This window comes from Phasianus colchicus, chromosome 9 (assembly GCF_987193195.1).
Source record: "Phasianus colchicus chromosome 9, bPhaCol1.hap1.1, whole genome shotgun sequence".
NCBI classification, from domain to species: domain Eukaryota; kingdom Metazoa; phylum Chordata; class Aves; order Galliformes; family Phasianidae; genus Phasianus; species Phasianus colchicus.
In genome coordinates, this window is record NC_143444.1 from 9,731,533 (window position 1) to 9,754,282 (window position 22,750).

General features: G+C 52.1%; 3 protein-coding genes across 6 annotated transcripts in view; 2 read left to right on the forward strand and 1 right to left on the reverse strand.

The window, feature by feature from the left end:
- The window catches only part of NOS1AP (nitric oxide synthase 1 adaptor protein), a 31,329-nt gene extending 20,327 nt beyond the window's left edge, over positions 1–11,002 (forward strand). For 2 of the 3 annotated variants that reach the window (XM_031595755.2, XM_031595758.2), the window contains exons 8-12: positions 210–377; positions 2,006–2,171; positions 2,780–2,929; positions 9,555–9,816; positions 9,894–11,002. In XM_031595755.2, coding sequence (XP_031451615.2) covers positions 210–377; positions 2,006–2,171; positions 2,780–2,929; positions 9,555–9,816; positions 9,894–10,341 — 1,194 coding nt within the window. In that variant the 3' untranslated portion in view covers positions 10,342–11,002. The remainder of the gene's footprint in view (positions 1–209; positions 378–2,005; positions 2,172–2,779; positions 2,930–9,554; positions 9,817–9,893) is intronic. The other variant, XM_031595756.2, reaches the window with a different exon arrangement.
- On the reverse strand, positions 7,667–8,845 carry SPATA46 (spermatogenesis associated 46). Of its 2 annotated transcripts, none has more exons than XM_031595764.2 (3): positions 8,740–8,845; positions 8,440–8,547; positions 7,667–8,217 (listed from the first exon to the last, which is right to left on the reverse strand). In XM_031595764.2, exons 1-3 carry the CDS (start codon positions 8,843–8,845, stop codon positions 7,745–7,747), a joined length of 687 nt encoding a protein of 228 aa, XP_031451624.2. In that variant the 3' UTR covers positions 7,667–7,744. The 2 variants fall into 2 exon arrangements, with proteins under 2 accessions (XP_031451624.2, XP_031451623.2); XM_031595763.2 differs by having other exon boundaries at positions 8,440–8,550.
- Positions 11,003–11,132: 130 nt separating the features above from the next.
- On the forward strand, positions 11,133–22,681 carry UHMK1 (U2AF homology motif kinase 1). Its single transcript, XM_031595761.2, has 8 exons — positions 11,133–11,502; positions 11,850–12,142; positions 14,734–14,925; positions 15,824–15,918; positions 16,749–16,825; positions 19,067–19,165; positions 20,089–20,177; positions 20,664–22,681. The coding sequence occupies exons 1-8, from the start codon at positions 11,211–11,213 to the stop codon at positions 20,808–20,810; spliced, it is 1,284 nt and encodes a 427-aa protein (XP_031451621.1). The 5' UTR covers positions 11,133–11,210; the 3' UTR covers positions 20,811–22,681.
- Positions 22,682–22,750: the final 69 nt, after the last annotated feature.

Below are 22,750 nucleotides of genomic sequence, written 5' to 3' on the forward strand. Positions count from 1 at the left end.
AACACGGGGAGGTCAGCGAGCCCATCAGCCGGCCTCAGGCAAAAATTGTTCTCAGAGCTTTTCAGCAGGCTCCCCCTGCCTCAGCGAAGCGTGATTTGCTTGGAATGCAGCAGCCTTATTCCTGGAAATTTCGGGGACTGCTCTGTGCCTGGCAGCTCTCATGGCTGTGGAGGCACAGGGTTGCCCTTACTGATGTTGGTGTGTTGCAGGGCTGCCTCCACCCTGAAGACATCCTGACCGCTTCACCCAAGATGCTGCTGCCGTCGTCCACCCCGCTGCCCGAGCTGGGCACACCTCTGTCCGCACACCACCAAATGCAGCTCCTGCAGCAGCTCCTGCAGCAGCAGCAGCAGCAGACACAAGTGGCTGTGGCACAGGTTTGTCCCAACACTGTTTTCTGGGGGTGCAACATTGAAGCAACCCATCATGAAACATGTGGCAAAAAGCCAAACCTTGGCACTAATCCTGGCCAACCACAGCCAGCAGCTCAATCTGGCTGAGTATTCCTCATTTCAGCAGCTCTGGCTCCTCCACTTGACCAATGACCATAGCTTTGCTTGTCCCCTGACGCTTCCAGAGCTCTCTCCAATTGTTTGTCTTTCATAGAATGAATAATCACCATCTGCCCATCCCCACTATGCCCACTGACCACATCCCCCAGTGCCACATCTCCTCAACTCTTGAATACCTCCAGGGACAGCGATCCCGCCACTACCCTGAGCAGCCTGTGCCAATGCATCACCACTATTTCAGAGAAGAATGTTTCCTAATATCCAAACTGAGCCTCCCCTGGGGCAGCTTAAGGCCATTCAACTGCTTGCTCAGGAGGTGGCCTGAGCAAGCAGCTCCAGAAGACTTTTTCTGCTTTGCTTTGGGGAGAAAACCCAGGCATCAAAAATCAGTATCAGTATCCTTCTACAAGAGTCGTGGCCTTGGGAAATGGCTCTCCCTTTGAAAGAGGAACCTGCATTTCTGGGGGTCCTCCATTCCTGCCCAAGCAGCAGGATGTTGTTCATACAGGAAAAACCACATCCCTGTGGGACAGAGGTTTGTTACCTTTGGTAGTTCCCAATCTTTGTGGATCTGCAGACTTTTACAGTGCTGATTTCTTTTTCTTCCTACTTCCAGATTTTAAAAAATCTGAAGTAGTGTGTAGATATCTCTTGGCTGGCTTGTGGGATGCCAGTGGCTCATCCTGCTTCCTCCAGGGGCTGACACCCTGCTCTGGAGCTCTGCCCACCTCGGCGTGGTTCTCGTCCCAGAGCTGTCACTTAGCTGCTCTCCAATCCATTCAGTGTGAGCCGTGGTGATTTGGTGTCACACTAATTTATTAATGAAAAAGTTATGTTCTGCTGTGTCAAATGCCCGTTAGATGACTGAACGCATTACATCAACATCTCTGTTGATGGTACTTGCTATCTTCTCTCAAGAAATACCAAGTCATTTTGTCTCTGAACATAGAGACTGGCACAAGCTTAATTCTTTACAAACAAACCAGTAGCTGCACTGTGTCGACCAGGATCTGTGTCAAACTGATGGGTCTGTAGCTGCAGGGACCATTCTGCAATTATCCTTGCCTGTAATTAGCTGGAGATGAAATATCATTTATCTCCCTCACTGACCAGAGAGACTTCTTTTTTAAGGTGTTTCCAGATACCTGTCCCTTGGCTTATGGCCAACTGTCCATCCGAGCATTGTCCCTTGGGACTGGTGGCACAAGGCACTGCTCCTCTGTCAGCTGCAACACATGGGCTTTGCTGGCCTCTTCCCTGCAGCACCTGAGCACCACCCCGAGCCTTGCTGCAGGCTCCTGCGATGCAGAAGGGAAGGATTTTTTCCAGGCTGATGCTGTCAGCACAGAGATTGCGCACCTGCTCAGCATTTAATTGCAATTCCACCACCGCCAGCTGCTGCCTCACCTTGCAGTGCTGTGCAAAGGGCTCCCTTGCATTCCCCACGGTCATTGAGTGTACTCGGACATGATGGTGTGTCTCCTGTCCCACAGGTCCACCTGCTGAAGGACCAGCTGGCTGCAGAGGCGGCGGCACGCCTGGAGGCACAGGCACGTGTGCACCAGCTCCTGCTCCAGAACAAGGACTTGCTGCAGCACATCTCACTCCTGGTCAAGCAGGTGCAGGAGCTGGAGTTGAAGCTGGCAGGGAACAACACCAGTAAGCACTCCTGCCCTATCCTCTCACCTCACAGCTAGCCGGGAACCCACGGCACAAGGGGTGTGTGGCTGGGGACCTTGCTGTGCATCCTGGCTCCAGAGAGACATTGGGCTTGGAGACGTGGCACAGCACAGCACCAGTGCCCCTGTGTGAGGGGGGCTAGTGGTACGGTCCGTGGGAAACACGTGGGTGTTATACCCCATTTTTTGGTGCATTTCTAATGTTTTCTGGGGAGGTGGCAATATTAGTGCCCTTCTGGCCTGGCTTGTGCATGTGCAGCAGGACACCTGCATGCAGGATGGAGGGAGGTGTGGGGTGGCCACCACACATGTCCATTAGCTGTATGCCTGCTCTCCCCAGTGGCTGCATATCTATGCCAGCTCCCTCCTTGCCATGAGAGACCCACCTTGACCTTCTTTTCCAGTAGATGTGGCCATCAGCTCCCTGCAGGAGCCGGGGGAAGGCAGCTAGCTTTCTATCCTGGCTCTTTGCAGGCCAACAGTTCCTGGTGCCACTGTCATCTGCGGCCACCAGACATGGTTGCTTTGGGATGCCCGGGAGGGACAGGGTGGCACTGCCTGCCTCTCAGCCGTGCCCTTCTCTTGCAGCAGGCTCCCAGGACAGCCTGCTGGAGATCACCTTCCGCTCCAGCGTCCTCCCCGTGCTCTGCGACCCGACCACCCCGCAGCCCGAGGACACCCACCTGCCGCAGCTGGGCCCCGGCTCGGGCTTCCCCAGCACCCTGGGCAGCCCCATAGGTAGGAACGACTGTCTGGTGAAGTTGGAGTGCTACCACTTCCTGCCGAGCTCAGGGTCGCACGCCCCGGAGCCGGCTCTGGGCAGCCTGGAGCTCCTCAAATTCCGTGAGTCGGGCATCGCCTCCGAGTACGAGTCCAACACGGACGAGAGCGAGGAGCGCGACTCCTGGTCCCAGGAGGAACCGCCACGCCTGCTCAACGTCCATCCCCGGCAGGACCTGGGTGACAGTCTGGAGGATGAGATCGCGGTGTAGGGGATGGCAAGAGGTGGCACAGAGCAGCCGGGACCCCCAGGGATGGCGGAGGGAGCGTGGGGCTGGTTGGCAGCAGGGGCCAGAGCTAGGCATGGCGCGTGATGCTGTCGTGCTGGCAGCTCTCTCCCTGGCTTGTGCTGTGCCCAGGACCCTGATGCGTGCAGTCCACAGCAGCTTCAGGGAGGTAGATGTGATGGTACTGCAGTGTCTCAGCTGGAGCAGAGGACAGATCTTCCTTCCCTGCTGCCAGTCATCTTGTCCTGAGTTCAGCCAGCCCTCAGCACCCTCAGCTTCATGCAGGCTTGTGTTGCTCCCTGGTCCTCGTGTCCTCCCAAGCTGCATTTTGAGATCAGAAGTAAGGGAAGCAAAGAACCCTCAGCAGCAGTCTCTGCAGGGCTCCTTGTGCTGCTGGCATTGCTGCCCAGCAACTGTGCTGGGTTAGGAGCCACTGCTAGCAGCGATACTATGAGGGGGAGCATTGAAACTGGAGAAGGTTTTTGCTGGAGGAATGAGAAAGCAGGTATGCAGCAGGGACAGGAGGGACAACAGAGCCAGCATAAGTTGGTTTCCTGCATGATAGAGATGGTGGGAGATGAGACTGGAGCTATGCTACTGGGATGAGAGATGGTGCCCCATCGATGTGGGTATGTGAGGGGGCAGGAATGCTGGGGAGGAGCTTGGAAAGTTGAGGGGGTAAGAGGAGGTTGCACAGTATGGCCAGGCACGGGCAGCTCCTTGCAGGCACTGGGGTTTGTGGCACTGTGGGGCAGGGCTTGTCCTTGCCTGAAGCAGACAGAGGGTGCTGGGCACTGCCTGCTCCTCTCCTGGGCTGTGAAGTGGATAGGGAGGCACAAATGTGCATGCAGTGAGAGCCAGGGAGCACAGCATAGGGAGGGTAAATTCTCCTTACCCCATTCCCTAGTTCTGAAGCTTTTTGGTACTGCTACCAGGTATCAAAGCCTTTCTGGTGCTCTCAAGTCGTATTTTCAAGCAATTCCCTGCACCACTGCTACTGCCAGTTCCCTGCTTGGCTTTACAGACAAACCATTCCATTTCCATGCAGTTGCTTGCCGCCAGACCACTGCTGGCAATGGCTGTGTGTAGACAGACATGCACAGCCTTTCCATGGGAAGCAAGATCTCCTCCTTCCCTAGCTGCTGCGGGCACAGTGTATGCTCACATTCCCCAGAAGGGGTTATTCTGCAGGTTGACTTGGTGGCTGTGTAGCCCATCATGTGGCTGGGGTAACCCTGCTCCCAGGCAGGGTCTGGATTCATGGTGGTTACTTCAGGGTGTGTGCTGACCCCAGGATGGAGAAGGGGGGCTCTGGACCCCTCTGGAAGGTGACACCAGTCATGAGGAAGTGCTGGGAACTGCCTGGTGCAGGGCTCAGTGCCTGCACTGAGCTGGAATGGGAGAGGTGGGCACTCTGCAAGGGGAGCTGGTGGGTGGCACAGTGACAAATAACTGTGCACATGGGCACCTTCATGTGTCCGGTTTTCATCTTCAGAAAAGTTAATCCAGAATGTCAGGACCTCCACCAGCCCCTAGGAGGCTGACAGATGTTCTTGAGGGAGGCCCTCAAGAGCCAGAGCTTCTCCCTGTTCTGCAGGCACACTTACCAGTTGCCCACTGCTGCAGCCTCTGAGAACGTAGCTGAAGGGGTGCAAGCCAGATGTCCCCTCTGCTCCTTACGGAAACATGGGGAGACAGGATTGGCATGATTGTCCATTTCTTCCACCCTCCTGTCCTGCTTCTGCTTTGCTTTGCTGCTTGCCTGCTGCTTTCCCTTTTGCCAGCTGTCTCTGCTTGTTCTGCCTGCATCTAAATCCTGGCTGCGTATCTCCCAGACTCAAGCTCTTGCTCTACTCCAATGTTTGATCCTGCTGTGAGGAAGGTCCATGGTTTCCTCCTGCTCCAGTCCCCTCGGGGCTGAGGAGTAGGGTGTGGGCAAGAACCCAGGGGGAGCAAGGGCTGTACTGTGCACTGTCCACCCCATGAGGAGGTGGGCAGTGCAGGTAGCAGAGCTGTCAGGAGCTAGAGAGTCCTAGTGGGAAGGAAGGATATGTCCTCTGATGGATCTTGTGTCAGCACCAAGGGGCATGTGGGGAATGTGGAGGTCAAAGGCAGCCTTGGCTGCAGTGACCCTGTGGAATTCTTAAGATTCTTAGATCAGGGAGGGGAGTGAAAATCCCTCTTTGTGGATCTGCTGGAAGAACCCTGTAGATTGTGACCTTTGAGTTAAGAGCAGCCCAATAAAGCTGACTGATACTCAAAGATCACCTCCTCCAAGCTCAAGAGTGGTCCATCCCATCAAACAGAAAGTCAGGCAAAAAAATGGATGAGCAAGGAGCTCTTGGTCAAACTCAGACCCCAAAAAAGAGGCATATAGAGGGTGGGAGCAAGTACAGACAACCTGGGAGGAATAGAAACATTGTCTGAGCATCTCAGGATGAAGTTAGGAAAGCTAAAGACCAGATGGAATCAAATCTACACAGAAATGTCAAAGACAAGAAGGGCTTCTGTAAGTATGTTGGTGACAGAAGGAAGATTGCAGGTTATCTCTGAGCTGATTCCAGCCTTTGATGCTGTCTCCAAAAGATCCTCATAGACAGGTTCTTGATGCATGGGACGGATGGGCAGACAGTGAGATGGGTTAAAAACTGGCTGAACAGCCAGGCCCAGATGGTAATCATCAGTGCAGACTAATTGGAGGCCAGCAGCTTGCAGTGTACCCTGGAGGTCAGGGGTGGTACAGTCCCGTTGAACCTCCGCATGGACGATCTGGGTGATGCTGCACTCTCAGCACAACTGCAGACAGCAAACCTGGGAGCAGCGGCTGCTGATCCACCAAAGGGATGGTGCTGCCATCCAGAGGTGGGCTGCTCTCAGAGGTGGGCTGGTGGGAACCTCCTGGAGCTGAGCAAGAAGTGCAGTGTCCTGGCCCTGGGATGAACAAGCCCAGGCATTGGGATATTCCAAAAAGCAGCTTGACAGAGGTGGAGCTGATGGTCCTGGAGGACACCAAGCTGAGCTGAGGCAGCAGGTCGAGGCAGTGATTCTGCTCTTCTGCTTGGCACTGGTGAGGCCATGCTGGGAGCACTGTGGGCTCCCCAGTGCAAGAGGCACATGGAGGAGTCTCTCCTGGAGGAGAGACTGGTGAGAGGTCGTGGCAATGGGGAAGGGACAGGAGCACCTCTGCTGAGGCTGAGGGAGCTGGGACTGTTCCTCCTGAAGAAGGCTCAGGGGAATTTATTGATGTGTTTAGATACCTGAAGGGAGGGGTGCAACGAGGACGGAGCCGGGTATTTTTCAGGGGTGCCCAGGGATAAGACAAGAGGCAGTGGAGACAACTGGAACAGGAAGTGCAGTGTGAACACTGGGAAGCACCTGTGTGCTGTGAGGGTGGCTGAGCTCTGGCACAGGCTGCCCAGAAAGGCTGTAGGGTCTCTTTCTTGGGAAGTTTCAAAAGCACCTGGCCATAGGCCTGGGCACCCTGTGCCAGGTGGCTTTGCTGGAACAGGACTTGGACCAGGTGGACCTTCTAATCATTCTGTGATTGTTTCAATGTGCCCACCAGCGGCCTGGTGTCCAGGGAAGCCCCCACACCAGCTCCAGAGGGGATAGAGCAGGAGTGGGTGCAGCACATCCTGGGTATTTCCTGCAGGCAGGGCTCACAGTCAGCACAACCACAGGGAATGGTGAGCTGTGCCCCAGGGCTGACAGGGGTGCTGCAGCCCCCTGTGCCTTGCCAGAGCCAGCTGGGAGCCACCCTGTGCCCTGCTGCACTGAGGCACCACGTGTATGTGTGAGTGGTCCTCCTAACCCAGCACTGCCTACAAAATGCCTCTCTAGCTTCTTACTTTTGTTATGGACCTTGACCGGGGTTTTATAGCTATATTTTTTTGTCCTTTCTTTTCCTATTACTGTCGTGTTACTAACTGTTGACTCGGTCTATCTGAGAAACCAATCTGTCAATGTAAGTGCACTTAACCCTTGGGTGTTGTCATTAGTTGATTGGCTTTTGCTAAATAAATCTTTCTATTTCTCAAGGCTTTCTGTTGTCTCTTCCTTCTTGCTGACTCTCTCTCTTTCTATATTCCTCCTGCCACACTCTGCCAGCCTGGGCTGGCAGCCAGCACCGGGGGTGGCACCCCCAGCATTGCACAGATTCTCTTGGAACTGAGCATCCTCCCCAGCAGGACCCTGCAGCTCTCAGCTGTGCCGACTGCCAGCTGACTGTGAGAGAGGAGTGCCCCAAATGATGTCGGTGTCATCTCAGGGCTGTTCGACAGCTCAAGGGTGCCTGTGGGCTGCTGCGGCTTGCACACCTCTCTGCAGAGATGCTAAGCAGAGCTTTCCAGGCATTGAGAATTTTTGGCCACTAGGGAAGGAAAACACCCTCTTAAAGGACATGAGAAGCATTGTTTCAACGAGGGGCTGCAGCAGAGCTGTGCCTCCGAGGAGAGCAGCAGGCAGGCTGTGCTCTGCATGGTGTTTATTGTGCAGTAGTGGAGCAATGGAGCAGTGCCCTCCTGCGGCAGTGGCCCAGCTGCTGGAGCTACTCGGGCACCAAAGGGGTTTTGGTCTCTTGTACATTGTGCTCCTTCTCCAACAGGGTCTTGAGCTTGTAGTAATACACCTTGCAGCTGTAGCCCTCCTGGGAGCTGTGCTGGACGTGGTTCTTGACTGAGCACAGCGTGGGGAAGATGCGGCAGCATGACATGCACTTGTAGCCGTGCTTTGGCACATGCTGGTCCTGGGAAGCTGCAAGGATGTCTCCAGTGGTGATAGTGACCCTGTTGCTGGCACTCTCCAGGGTCTGGAGCTCCTCTGAAGAGCAGGAGAATGAGGCGAGGGCCTCAGAGAAGTTTTTGGGATCCTCAGGCTCCCAGGTGCTACTGAGTGGACTGGAGGAGAGGTGCTGCTGAGGGGCTGCTTTGGTGCAGATGAAGTAGCTGTACGGTGAGCACCAAGGTCTATAGATAGTGCGGGCAGGGAGCTCGCTGCCCATTGAGGGTGTGGAGCTGCAGTCTGCAGAGGGAAGGGGCAGGAGTGAGTCAGGGTCACAGCGTGAGCACAGGCACCCATGGGGATGGGAGTGGTGCTGGAGACCCACAGAGATTCCCACCCCCAGCACGGTGTTCAGCAGAGCCCTTTGCCCAGGGCTCTGGCTGGTGGTTGGCCTGTCTCACTCTGTGGGTTGTGGAGGTGACTGCTTCTGTCGCCAGATGTCCCACCAGCACTAGAACTCACCCAGCAGCCAGCTGGAACTGTCCCACAAAGAGCTGTGCTGGCATAGGGGCAGCGCTGGGGGCCATGAGCTGGCACAGTTGGAGGCAGCATCCCCAGCTTTCAAGGTTCCTGCTGGGAAAACATAGGGGTGAAAAGCACCATTGTGCAGAGGTGGGCTGCAACAACAGGATTCCCCTCCCCATTCCTAGAAAACACCTTCTACTGTAGGGGCTCCTGTTACTCCTCCCCTGCCCATGCAGGCGGGTACACCCAGCCAGACCCCTCCTTGTTCCCCTGCCTGGATGCATCCTGGGTGCTCACCAGGCAGGCTGCACTGATCCCAGGAGGGGGTTGACTCTAGGTTGCCTCTTCCAGGAGCATAGGGCATGGCCTCAATCAAAATAGCTGGCATGAAAAATCCATCCATCACCCTTGTGCAAGTCCTTTGCTGAGGCCCCAGAATCCACACTGTGTTGTGATACCATCAGCTGGCATCGCTAAGGGCTGATGTCACACATGCATGCAGGACACAGCAGAATGTTTTTGGAACACAAGGTTCTGCCCCCCTCAGAGTCTCTGGGGACGTGGTGGCTGAAGTGACATTTGCTGGCTCCATCCTCAGGACTGGTGGGGAGCAAGGGGCAAGGTGGGGGGACTCGGTCTATTCAAGCTGAGGCCAGTTGAGCATGGGGTGGTGTGGTAATGTGGGATTTTGCACACATATGGCTCCAGCAACTTGGCCTCACAAGGTGAGTGAGCAGTAGAAACTGCCGTATTGAGGATGTACAGTTCAGATCCCAGGTGGTGGGTACCCCAGCAAATGAGGGATCCTGGGGGCGTCCCCTTGCTGTACCCCTTGACAAACCTTCTCTCTCTTTCTTTCCACAATCTGCTTCCCAAGCTGCTTGGTGCCAGGTAAGAGATGTCCTCAGTGTGCTGGTGGCAGCAGTGTGGTGCCCTGAGATTGTTGCTCCCCCATCACGTCCTCACGGCATGCACAACACAGCTGTGGGGCTAAAGAAACGGTCTTTCTGTCCCCAGATGGTGTCCTCCCCATGCTGCTGGGAGGCAGCCTTGGGACACTCAGCCCCCTGCATCCCGCCTCATACCCACTCTCTGCTTCCTTTCTTTTCCAGTGGACCAGAGCATGTTTGAGAACACCAGCGCTGCCACGGCACCCACCCCACGCCTGCAGCACGTTCCCGCTGGTGCCTTGCCACAGCCCTCCCGCCCTGCTGGCAGCCAGCACCTTCGCAACCTGGGCAAGGCTGTGGGGGCCAAGATGAACGACCTCCTGCGCCGCAAGGAGCCAGCCGGACCCGCTGACGTGGGAGTGATGGAGGTGAACACCAGCGCCGGCGCCGCGCTGGGCACGGGGCAGCCAGCGAGTGAGGATGGGTGAGTGTCCCTGCACTGCACAACCCACGGTAGAGTCCTTTGGGTTGGAAAGCATCACTGCCTCTCTCTGCTTGCAGGAGCATGGGGCTGGATGCCTTCCCCCGGCTGGATCCCCCACCTCCCATCACCAAGAAGCGGACACCGCGTGCTCTGAAGACCCCGCAGGACATGCTCATCGCGCCTCAGCCAGGGGGCAGCAGCACAGAGGAGCCCCATGAGCCACCTGCAGCACACGCCGACCCCGCGGAGGAGTGGCCAGGGGCGAGGGACCTCTCCCCTGCGGAGCGCCCCGGGGTGCTCAGTACAACCGGCATCCCAGGGCCGAGTGGGGACCAGCCCACTGCTGTCCTCCCCGTGCCCGACCTCATCCATAAGGGTGGCCTGGAGACCCCAACTCACATGGAGAAGCCCCTCCGGGAAGCAGGGCTGGAGCATGAGCTGTCAGGGAGCGCAGGGCATGCAGAGCCATGCACCTCCAGCCGGGAGGCAGAGGGTCCCCATCCTGACCTGCTGTCCTTCGAATAGCAGCAGGCAAAGGGCACTGAGGGGGCTGGCTCTCCCAAACATCTCTCTCTCTGCCACATGCCGTTCTCGGGGTCGTTATTTTGGGGAGAGGAGAGCCCCAGGGCAGCAGGAGGCATCCCTGAAACAGCCTGCAGTGCAGGGATCCTCCACCCCCGACCTCATCCCTTCTTCCCAGGCGCCCCGGAGGAGCACAGCCTGACTCGGGCGGCCGCAGGAGCACCAGCTCCCTGCCCACATCTCTGACCCACCACCACCTGTGCCCGCAGGCTCTCAGAGCCCCGAGGTGCCCCTTGGCCGGGGGGGTTGCACAGGAGGGGTTATCCACATGGGGAACCGGGCAAATCAGCGGCCGTGGGCAGCACTTCTGACCTGGAGCACAGCGATGGCTTCGGGGGGGTTGCGGTGAAGGTTACGGTGGGGGTTATGATGGGGGGTTATGATGGGGGTTATGATGGGGGTTATGGGGAGGGTGAGGCCCGAGGCGGGGCAGAGCGATCGCTGTGTCATCCCCCCAGCCACACAGCTGCGTCCCAAACCCCGACCCTGAGGCCAGCGGTGCGGGTGGCGCCCTCTATTTATGTTGTCTGGGGTGTGTGTGTAGTTTGGGATAAAAGATGCGGATTGCACAATAAAGGTTTTTTTTGTAACCCGACACCCAGAGCGCCCGCGCAAACGGGGCGAGGCCGGAAGAGGGGGGCGTGGCCAGAGATGGGCGTGACCATAGGTGGGCGGTGCCTGCATCGCCCCGCCCCACTTCCGGTGTCATGGCGGCCGCAGAGCGGCGGCGGCCGGGCCGGGGTGCGGGCGCGGGGCGGGTGTCGGCGCGGCGGGGCGGCGGTAGCGGCGGGGCGATGTGAGCGGGCGGCGCCATGTCGGGGTGCGTGTGGGGCGCGGCGCCGCCGCTGCTGCTGGAGGCGCTGGGCCGGCTGTGGGAAGTGCAGGCGCCGCTGGGCAGCGGCTCCTCGGCCTCCGTGTACCGGGTGCGCTGCTGCGGGGACCCGCGGGCCCCTCCCGGCGCCGTTAAGGAGTTCGTGCCGCCCCCGGCCCGGCCCGGCCCCGCGCGCCGCCCCGGCGCCCGCCCGCCCGCCGCCGACTGCGCCGAGTACGGCTTCCGCAAGGAGCGCGCCGCGCTCGAGCAGCTCCGCGGGCACCGCAACATCGGTAACGGCCCCCCCCTCCCGCCCTCGGGGCGCTCCGGGTTACGAGGCCTCGGCCCCGCGGGGGCTGCGGCTGCGGGGTGGGCACGGGGGGCGGCCCGGGATGGGATCCCCAGACGGCGGCCTTGCTTCCTGGAGGCTCCCTAGGCCGCCGGGGCGGGAGGTATCGCCTTCACCGGCACGGCTGGTCCCGCCGGCTGCGCCGCACGCAGCGGGGCTGTGGGTGGGCTTCTCCCGAGCTCCGTTCTCTTGTACGGCGCTGCGTGCCGCAGCTCGTTGGGCAGCGGTAGGGAGGAGCAGAATCGCGGTGTAGTTGCTCCTGACCGAGGTTTACAACCTGTCTCGCTGCAGTGACTCTGTATGGCGTGTTCACCAACCACTACTCGGCCAACGGCCCGTCCCGCTGCCTGCTGCTGGAGCTGCTGGACATCAGTGTGTCCGAGCTGTTGCTGCACTCCAGCAACCAGGGCTGCTCCATGTGGATGATCCAGCACTGCGCCCGCGATGTCCTGGAAGCCCTGGCCTTCTTGCACCACAAAGGCTACGTGCACGCAGACCTCAAGCCACGCAACATCCTGTGGAGCGCGGAGGAGGAGTGCTTTAAGCTCATTGACTTTGGACTTAGCTTCAAAGAGGGGAATCAGGTTTGGAATGCTCTGCTCTCTAAAGCAGTTCGCTCTGTCTTGAGCTGTGCGGATCTGTGCCACTTTCGGCTGCTGGGTGTAGGAGGGGAGGTGGCATGGTCAGAATGGGCTGGTGTTGAGGGTTTCCTGGAAGGCTGAACTGTTGGCTGGGTGAGGAAACAGAAGCCATGATCCCATTCCCCGTGCATGTCTCTGATTAGCGTCAGTGTCTACACACAGTTGTGGATTCCAGAGTTAATGATACAACTTCCTGGCAAGTTTGCTGGTTTTTATGTGGTCAGACTGGTGGGAGCAGCCAGCTCTGTCGGATCTCCTTTTATCATCTCGTATCGCATGTAGTAGTAATCCGGGCTTTGCTGTCAGCCAGTTGCATCATCCCTAGCAGCGTCCTTGCTCTTGTCTTTACTTTCATCTTATCTTCAGCAGCTTCCCTTTCTGTTATCCTGGATGCTTCTTTCCCACGTCATTGTGCTGACCAAAGCCCTGGCCGTGGGTAGGTGGCGTTTGTTCTTAACCAACATGGTCAGGTCTTTGCCTGCTTTGTGCTGCTTTTCCTCTTTGCTTTCCTTCCCTCGGCTGTCACTTATTTGTTTTGGTGATAGTGGTTTTTGTAAATTTGTTTTTGCCCCTTTTATTCTCTTCAGTGGCCTCTGTTGAAAGCACAGACTGCTTGACAGATAGCCTCAGGAGGTTCTGCAGTTGGCTCGATGGAACTGCTTTTCATCTCTCCTTATAACCTTTTCTGAAGGGGTATCAGGAATGTTTCTCATCAGATAGCCTCATAACAAATGAGCCTTGAATCACAGGGTGGTAGGTGGTGAGTGAGCTGTGACTTCTTTACACACATCCTGCCTTGTCCCTTTCCTTGCCCTCTGAGCATCTCAGAGATTATACATTGGCGTATTTCTTTGGCTGGTCTACCCAGTATTGACAGTTATGCTCACTGATCTGTGAATATCTGAGAACTGCGTGGGTGGCCTGTCTGAATTCTTTGGTACAGCTGATTTGAATGTGTGTGCTTAGCAGCTCCTCCTTGTTGTGTTTGGTTTTTCCCACATTCTTGGCTGAACACCATTTCATGCTGATAATCTGTCGCTATCAGCAGAAACCACTCTTCTGGTGTCCTGTGTCTGATACAGATATATTTTTTTCCTTCAGGTCTGTGTTTTGCTGCTTGCTGAGTGAGTTGCATCCTAATAGTTGACCGTGTTTTGTTTGCTTCTGCCATTCCTTCCAATCTGCTCTCTTTGGGCTGAATTTCTTTCTCTGGTTCTTGGAATTATTCTGGCTGTTCAGATGAACCATCTGACCCTGCTTTGAATATGTACTGGATGTCAGCCTCTAGTCTCTGCCCCTGTTCAGCAGAATATATGCGTGAATTTTTTATCTTAGTCAAGACTGTGTTCCTCCCACTTCTGACAGCTCTGCCAGGGTTATCCTTCCATAATTTTTCTACAGTTACCATTTAACAGGGAATGGCTGTACACAGAGCAAGGTCTCAACCACGTAAATCTATCAGCATACTTCACATGGTAGGAGTGAAATTCCATCTCTCTATTTTTGCCAGTGCCAATGACCACTGTGTTCTCTGCATCTTGAAATGTCCTTTAGTGGGGTTGCTGAACTTCTGCTTTCACCTTGCTAGAGCTTCTGCTCTTTGTTGATCAGAGAGGGGTACCCTACTGTGCAGTTTATCTAACAGGTCGTTTTGGTTTTAATATATCCCCTACATAAGAATTCCCAGTCTTGTGCCTTGTCCAGGAAGTAGTCTCATATTCTTCTGTCATTCCTCGAGTTACAGTAGTGTATTATTGAACAGATATTGGATGGAGGACATGACTAGACAAAGCCATGTCTGTCTGATTTAATGTGGGCTGTGGGCAGGAGCTTGGATGGGAAACTTTCAGAGCTGCCCCCAGCCAGCCCTCGTGTGATTCTGTCATTGTCTTGTTTTAACTAGGCAGTGTGTGGGCATTTTCCTCTGCCAGCCACAGCAGCTGAGCAGGTATTGATTGCTGCAGCACTTCTGACTGCAAGGGGAGAGAAGGAAGAGGTGCGTGGGAAGCAGCTTTGATAATTTCCTCGTCTGGGTGTTAAATGCCTGCTTCATGCTTTTAATATTTCGTTCTGGAGATCATCAGTGCTTAAATAACAAAGGCTGTTACTGATCCTCACTGTTCAGACTGAGCTGTTTGTGCTCTGGTACATGGAGCACATTTTGTGTGTTCCATTCACCCTTATTCTGAAACTTCCAATGTCCTCTGTACATGCAGTGTGACATCCAGATTCTTTCTCCCAGCAGTGCTGTCATTCAGAGAGGTGTTAGTGGGATGGCTTCTGTGTTGCTGAGGGGCATTTTCTCTTCCAGGTAGTCTTTTTGTTTTGTTTTTTTTTTCCCCATCATCAACACAGTGCAGCAAGTTGAGCTGCCTTCTGACCACATAGTACTGACTGTACTATGCTTTTAGTAAATTTAGCAACATTAGCATTTTGGTGACCCATCTGGAAGGGCCTCTGTAAACTGATTTGAGAGTAGAGCAGAGAACCTGTATCTGTGAAATTAATTCATGTGTTTGCTTGGTCTTCTGTAGGATGTGAAATATATTCAAACAGACGGGTATCGGGCTCCAGAGGCAGAACTGCAGAACTGCCTAGCACAGGCAGGGCTCCAGAGTGAGACAGAGTGTACCTCTGCTGTGGATCTGTGGAGTCTGGGAATCGTTTTACTGGAAATGTTCTCAGGAATGAAACTGAAACATACAGTCCAATCTCAGGAATGGAAGGTGAGCAAGAACTGCTGCTGGCTTACACCAAACACGTTATCCTGCTGCTTATTTGTACCATGGATTTGTAAGGTAGCACCTGGCAACTAGAAAGTATTTCCTTGATGTTTCTATAATCCTATTGTCCTGGGAATTAAGATTTCAAAGCCTTAAAGACCTGTGGGCACTGTAGGACTGTGTCTGAACACTGTCTGTGTTTAGGCTACTGCAATTGTACAGCTCCAGGATTCTGTGTCTGGAGCCTGTCTCTCCCCCACGAGCTGTGGGGTGAAGTTTTCTGGCTGTAGTGTTGCACAGATGGAAGAATGAAATAGCTAGGTGGTGACTGGTTCAGCAGCACCATGCTGCTCAACAGTTATTTGCTGTTTTTACCATAAAGTCTAACTTTGGACCCTTTCTTGTATAACCTACTGTAGGGAGCTCACTTGTGAAGGAGGGTTAGACTAGGCAATCTCCAGAGGTCCCTTCCAGCCCCTATGTTTCTGTGATTCTGTGTTAGCTCTAATTTGGGATTTTTTTCTCCTACGTCTTTATCCTGAGAAGACAAGAGGAAGGCTCTGTATTGTGAGCCTTGAGCCTGATTCTATCCTCTCCTTTCTGTGAAATAAATTTGTTTCCTGCTTCCCTTCGCAGTAACAGTATCCTTTCAACATCATAAGGTTCTCAGTAAGAACAAATCTGTGTGCACATGACCTTTCCAGCTTTCATGTGGGCAAATGACTCAATCTGAGGTGAGCTTGCAGCATCAAGGATCTCTCATGTAACACCAGAGTACCAGAGCCCTCCACGTTCAGTTTAGAAAATGATGCCTAGCCCACCTCTCCCAGAACCTAGGTTATTTCAAGCTTTGCACTACTATTTCCTTTCATCCCTAATTACTGCTGCTTCTTCTTTTCAGACAAACAGTTCTGCCATCATTGATCGCATTTTTGCCAGTGAAGGGGTGGTTAATTCAGCCATTCCAGCTTATCACCTCAGAGACCTTATTAAAAGGTACCTTTACTGCATTTATGAAATGTTGCTTAAAGATGTGCCCTGTGAAGTCTTGTGCCTCGCTCTTGGCAACTTAAAGCCTACTCTCACCACTTTTTTTTTTTTTTTAAATGCCCTTGTCACTGTGCTAGTAACAAGTGCAAGCATTATCTGTGTCAGCACTTCACACCAGTGAGTCTGTATTTGGATAAAACTGGAAAAGTAACAGTACAGTGAAAACTTTGCTGCTTTAGGGGAATACTGTCAGAAACAAAAGAGGGGCAGACAGTATTTGAATGTATTTGTGCAACTCTGTGCTGAGAGGTCTGCAGAAGAGATCTTCCTGACTTGTGGCACTTCTTTGAAGCTGCGGAGTGTATGAGGCCACAGCTTGCCAGAGAGCCACTTCTCAAGTTCAGTTAGGGATGCTCTCAGGCAAGCCCTGGGTTATTAGCTGCTTTGAATCCCATTTGTGACAAGATGTGGGAGCTCCTTGGGATGCAGTCATTTTTGTGTGACTCTAGATGGATGTCTGAGACAAGGGTGGAATAGCCTGGAGAGGTGGAGCTGGAACATATAGTGTTCATTGTAAACCTATAAGTGAGCGACTTGACTTGGTGTTGAAAGGCATCTCAGAGCAACACCTCTTGTATTATGCTCTGCAGATGTTCTCAAGGGATCCTTCTGGTGTGATTAAGCTGTGAATTGGAAGATGTGCTCTTGACTGTTTTCTTTATACCATAAGTGCCCTAAAGATAGGATATTTCTGAGTACTGCCTTCCAGCCCAACTTGAATTTGTTGATGAAAGAATGTTGAATGCAAGAGCATAAGGATGTCTTTTCTCTTCCAGCATGCTTCATTGTGACCAAGGCAAGCGAGCCTCTGCTGAAAAGGCTTTGTGCAGCCCGTTCTTCAGCATTCCCTTTGGTAAGCTGTGCATGTTGTCTTTGCTCACATGGTTGTGCATTTGTTTCCTGTCTTGTCCTCATTGCTGCTCCCTGGTTTTGTGGCACTTGTCAGACCTCTGGTACTGCAGCAGGCAGGTCAGAGTGCTGTCCTTGCTCTCAGCACTGCTCTGTCCCTGTGGATGTCTGGGCTGTCACTTTTCCTTCCCAGTAAATTCTGCTCAGATTGAACTGACTGAGAACACACTGATGGCCTTATTCAACCAAGGGGACAGAAATAACCAAGGTACTTAACTGGTATTATGACCATTAAGATGCTTTTGAAGAGTGTGATGCTATTTATGGTAGGTGGATGGATTTTACTATGCTAACAGATTCCCAGTTCAGAAGCCTGGAATATGAGCAATAGCTGGTGGTTGCATCTGCTGCTGCCTCCTCTCTGCAGGCTGAGCAGTCCCAGTGTGTTCTCATGGTGCTGGAGCCCATCTTGGGCCTGGAAAGCAGGGAGCAAGTCGGGGCCTGCCTTTTATGGTGTCCATGTGGCAGGTCAGGCAGATGTCACCTCTCTTTGATTGGAGATTTCTCTTCAATAGAGAAAAAAGGTGGTGTATCCCCAGGACCCTCCCTGTGTGATTGCAGGCTGTCAGCAAAAGATGGGCTGGGACAGTCCTGTTCAGGCTCATACCCCTCTGCATTTCATGTTCCAAAAGCAATATGGTAGCATTGTTCAGAGCTTGCCTGCTCTCAGGAACACTGGTGAAGAGCTCCACGTCCAGCTTTTCTGCAGCATAAATGAATGCACCCAGCTTCTTGATGGGCTAGCATTTTCCCTTGAATCTGAGCCCTACTTTTCCTAAGCTGCTTGGCGTAGCTTGCAGTGAAAGCAGTTAAATATTGCATGTTCTGAGGTTGCATTTAGATGTTGGGGTCTCTGCTTATTGAGCAAAAGTAACAAACTCATTCCTGTTTTAAAACTTCTCTTGCATTTCAGAAACCGTGACTGTTGTAATCAAAGCCACCTTCCATAAAAGGAGTTGAACCTTTCTGCCAGACTTGCTTTAGAGCAGAGGGAATAGTATACTGGCACTGCTTTCTGGTCTCATTTTGAACACACAGACCTTAAACTGTACCTGTTTGTACTAGGAAGGTGCTTCTGTGGTTAGTGCTACAAGTTCATACAACAGCTTCAATTTTTCTTAGTTGCTGGTCGTCTTCTTTGCCCAGGTTATACGTAAGCATGTCTGCACAAAGAAGCATTTACAGTTGCTTTCCTACGAAGGCAGAATATGATCTGTCGTTACCTTTCACTTGGACACAGCTGTTCGGTTTAGAGCAGACAGCTGAGAATGGCTTTCCTTGTCATTTACAACCAAGTCTTTACTTTCCAATCCCTCAGCTTCTTTCCTGAGTTGCTTGTAGACTGCAGCATGCTGTGTTGTCAGTGCGGTTGGTATCATCTGGGACTGAACAGGAGCATTGCTGCTAGGCAGGAAGTACACCTTAGGACAGAAAGGTATTGCAAGAAATGCATTTGTCAGATGGCTCTGAGTTGTAAGGTTTGTCTCCCTTCTCTTTATTTCTGCTTCTGTAAAGTTGATCACAGGATCTTACCTTCATTATGTGGCTCGAACTTCTTAACACTGTTTCATGTAATTAATCATTTTCACTTTTTCTGCTGCAAGATCATGTGCAGGTCTTCAAAATAACATGGTGCATTTGGATTTTGAAGATGTTAAGGGAAGAACTTGAATATAATGTAGAATCAGCTGAGCCTTGTGCCTTAGTATAGCTTAAGAACTGAAGTTATACAAGCTTGTTTCTAGCTTGTCTGGTACCAGTAACAGGAGGAGCAGGTTGCAGAATAGTTCTTTCATCTTCTCTCATTGCTGTATATAAGGGGTAGTTTGCTCAACTATCATAGCCCTTAAGGTCTCATCAAGTTCTAAATCTGAGCTAAGCAGGCACAATGCTAGTCTTAATTGCTGTTAGCTTGGTAATTTCAAAAGCAGTTTCAAGGGCTGGCCTCAGTATAATTGCAGACTGTACTGAATCCTTTGGGAGAATCCATCAGTGCACTGGCAGAGATATGTTGGAAATGGGGAAAATACGTTATCTGTGTAAGTGCAGGTAATAATAGAGTGAAGCAAAACTACTGGAAAGAGCAGGAAGTTCTTGTGTATCATAGGAGCGCATGTTGAGTCAGTTTTGTTTTTGTTCTCCTTTGATTTCTTTTGTTTTCTCTAACTCTGTGGTTGTCAAACAGCTCCCCATATCGAAGATTTGGTGATGCTCCCCACACCTGTGCTGAGGCTGCTGAATGTTCTAAGTGATGCTTCTCTGCAGAGTGAAGAAGAATATGAAGGTTGGTGTGTGTGCTCTGTATTTCTCACATAGCAATGTCATCTTAACTGTTTTGTTTGGATTTGGTGATGAGAGAGCAACCAGAGGAGCAATTAATAGGCACAAGAATAATGAGCTCCTCAGCTGAGCTCTGATACCAAGAGGGTCAGCTGTGCCAAAAAAAAATTGGCTAAGATTTAAAGATTGAAGCAGAATGCAGAGCTTATAGGGAATTCTTAAAGAATCCCAGATTTGAAAAAAAAAAAAAAAAAAGTTTTTATTTTCCTATTTGATGAAATGCTTAGAGAACCTGTAATGTGTTTGTGGCTCTGAGCTTCTGTAGGACATGCACAGGACTCTGTGGAGCCCAGGAGCAGGATCCTCAATAGTTTACTGGTGACATCCAAGATCTCATAAGAGAACTGAAATAAATTGAGTTCTTGAACTGTATCAAAGCTGTACTTGATAGGTAGCAAGGCATGCTTGTGGAATTTATTTTTCTCCTTGCTTTCAAATCCCAGTGAGTGGCACAAGCTAGAGATCTCAGGGGATAGGAGTTTAAAAGGCTGTGTTCTGCTCACACAAAAACTGGTTTGTAGCAGTTACTTTAGATCCCTTCCTTCAAGTGCCATAAGCAAAAATAAGCAGTCACATATCCTGAATGATTTAGCCAGGCTCCACACGTAAGGAGAAGTACTCTGTTTTCAGAGCTTCCCTGCCTGCACGCCTGTGACTGTGGGCCTCAGTTCAGATGCTCTCTTGTTATATGTGGCTGTTGAGCAGTATCAGTTTCTGTGGTGGGAATTCTTGATTATTGATTTTAAATTGGAGAGGAAAAGACTGTGTTGACTGGAAGTTCAGGATGTGTTTATTTATAGCCTTTGGTTGTTTCTTAGCACACTCTGGTCTGCAAAGTGAAAGACAACCAGCTCTTTCCTTTCTCAGATATCCTGGAAGACATAAGGGAGGAGTGTCAGAAATATGGACCGGTGGTTTCCTTGCTTATTCCAAAGGAAAATCCTGGTAAAGGCCAAGTAAGTGAATGGAGGGAAGAGGCTGTGCATTCATTCTCTTGGTCGCTCTGTGTGCTGCAGGACTGCTTTCTCAGCTCCTGACTGGCAGCAGTGCTAAAAATAGCTGGTTGTCTTGAAGGACAGCACACGTTCCTTCCCAGATATGTAGAGTTCCCTAACCTGAGAGGACCCCAAAAACAGCTTTAGAAGAAGGTCTGGAATATGGGAGAGAACGGGAGAAACCAATGTATAGGAGAGGAAGTGTTGAGGATGTAGAGCATTACCATAATTTCTCCTACCTTACAAAACACACTATAGAAATGAGGAGTGAGAATTGAAATTGCAGCTCAGAGATGCATCTTCTTCCTTTTGGGTCCACTGCCCTGGATTCCTCTACAGATGGAGGGGAAAAATTTGCTTAGAGACTGTTCTCTCAGTTGCAGAGTTGGGAGGGGGGGCAGGTGGCATGGTGCCCCAGGGGCATTACTTTTCCTCTCTCTTTTTCAGGTCTTTGTTGAATATGCAAATGCTGGTGATTCCAAAGCTGCCCAAAAAATGCTGACTGGAAAGATTTTTGATGGCAAGTTTGTTGTGGCTACGTTTTACCCACTGAGTGCCTATAAGAGAGGATATCTGTACCAAAACTTGCTGTAGGCAGTAGCAACAATCAGGAGAGTTGTCTCACTCCTCTTCCTCACGTATTTTACAGTTGAATGTACAAAAGAGCTTCCTAGCCCTGCTTCTGAGTCATCTGTAAAGGAGAGATGCAAAGGACTGAAATGGGCTTTGAAACCTTTACTGCTGCTTTGTGATGTGCAGAGGAGGCCTGGATGGCTTTAAGCGTGTGCTTGTGTGTGTGTGTAGTGCTTGCTTGTTTACATTGGATGTGTGGCTTTGCCTGTCCTGGCGGAAACTCTGGTGACAGGAAGGTGACTGCGGGAGCCTTGCAGGCAGAGCAGGTCTCGACAAGCACTTTCAAACAATGGAAGTGAGACCACTGAATGTCTTGGCCTTAGCGCCTGGTTTTGCTCTGCAGAGAGGATTTCTTTATTAAGCTTTCCTATAATACCTGTGCTCTCCTCTAGTGGGGAGGAAGAAGGCTTCCCTGCCTTTGCTGTTTGTGGTGAATCGAGCAGAAGCACCATCCTCATCCTCTCAAGACTGTATTGGGAAGACTTTGAGTCTCCACGTCCCTTAGAGCAAAAGGAAGGAAGCAGGAAAATGGTACCTGCTGAGCCTGCAGTGCTTCCCTGTCACTGACTGGTGATCTGAGAAGAGCCACATGTCTCACCTGGCACAGATGGCATGCTGGGCTCGGGGAGCGAGGTGTGGCTGAGCTGAACTTGCTTGTGTGCGTGGGATAGGCAGGGACTGACTGGGTGTGGTTCAATGTCTCAGAGCAGTGCCAGCTTCAGTCCCAACACAACCTGTAAGCACTTTGTAGCCTGAGGTGATTTGAAAACTGTCACACGGAGTCATCTTTCTAGCTTGCACCCTGTGCTGGCACTGACGCTCTGAGCTCTGATGCCAAATCATCTGTAATATGCAAGTGTCTTTAGGTGATGTTTTTGGAAAGGGGTGTGCAGTATTCTTTGTGTGTCTGCAGGACTTCTGCCTGAGAGTCTTACAAGAAATAATGTATTTGTCTATTGTAGGTTCCACGCTTGGCTTTTCTGTGTTGTGCATTTTGTTTTTGCATTAACCCACTAGACTTGTAGATTAGAAGCACTGACACTTTTGGTCCTTAATAGGTTGCACAAAGGGCCTGGGGCAATCTGAGATCCTGTTTGGAAAGGGCTTGGCCAGTAATCACTCTTAACTGGCCAGATTGATGTCTTTCCCAGTGTCAGGGACAACAGCCACAGGCTTCTGGAGAAAGAACCTGGGTGAGCAGCATCACCACTCCCCCCAGAGCGTGCTCTCTGCTCATGTGTCTTTAATGTGCAGGCAAAAGATCCGTAGAGCAGCTGCTAGCATGGAGCAGCCAGATGGTTGCTTCCCGGGGGCACACAGACCCACGTCTGTGTGCAGGGACAGACAGCTCGCTCCCAGCATGGAGCAGCCCTGCACAGAGGGGAATAGCGTATTCCAGCATGCAGCCCTGGTACCAGGTTAGTGATGAGGAGAGCCCTCCTATCACAGATCCTCCTGAATTCTTTTCTCCAGCTGGAATACTTGAAGGCAGCTGCCCAAACTGTCTCTGGCAGTTAATAATACCTGAATTACCTTGCAGTTTACTTCCTTGCAGTTTACTTCTTGCATCTTGCTGATGCTGGACTTGCTGGAATCCCGCACTTAAATGGTCCTCCTGATTTTTGCCCTGTGTGTGCATGTGTGCAGTGTGTTGGAAGAACCAACGTCTGTAGCATTTCACTAGTCTCTGTGCTGGCGTGGAGGCCTGTCTACTACAGCCCTTGCCAAACTTACCCAGAAAGGACCAATCTCTTTGAATTTTCTGTAGCCTTTGAGGTGGTAGATTTTCCAGGAATAAAAATCCCATGGCGAGTTTTAAGGTATGATTTGCTGATCAGACTGTACCCAGAATTATACTACTTTGGTGTACGTAGCTGTAAAGCAGCTTTGCTTAGATGGGG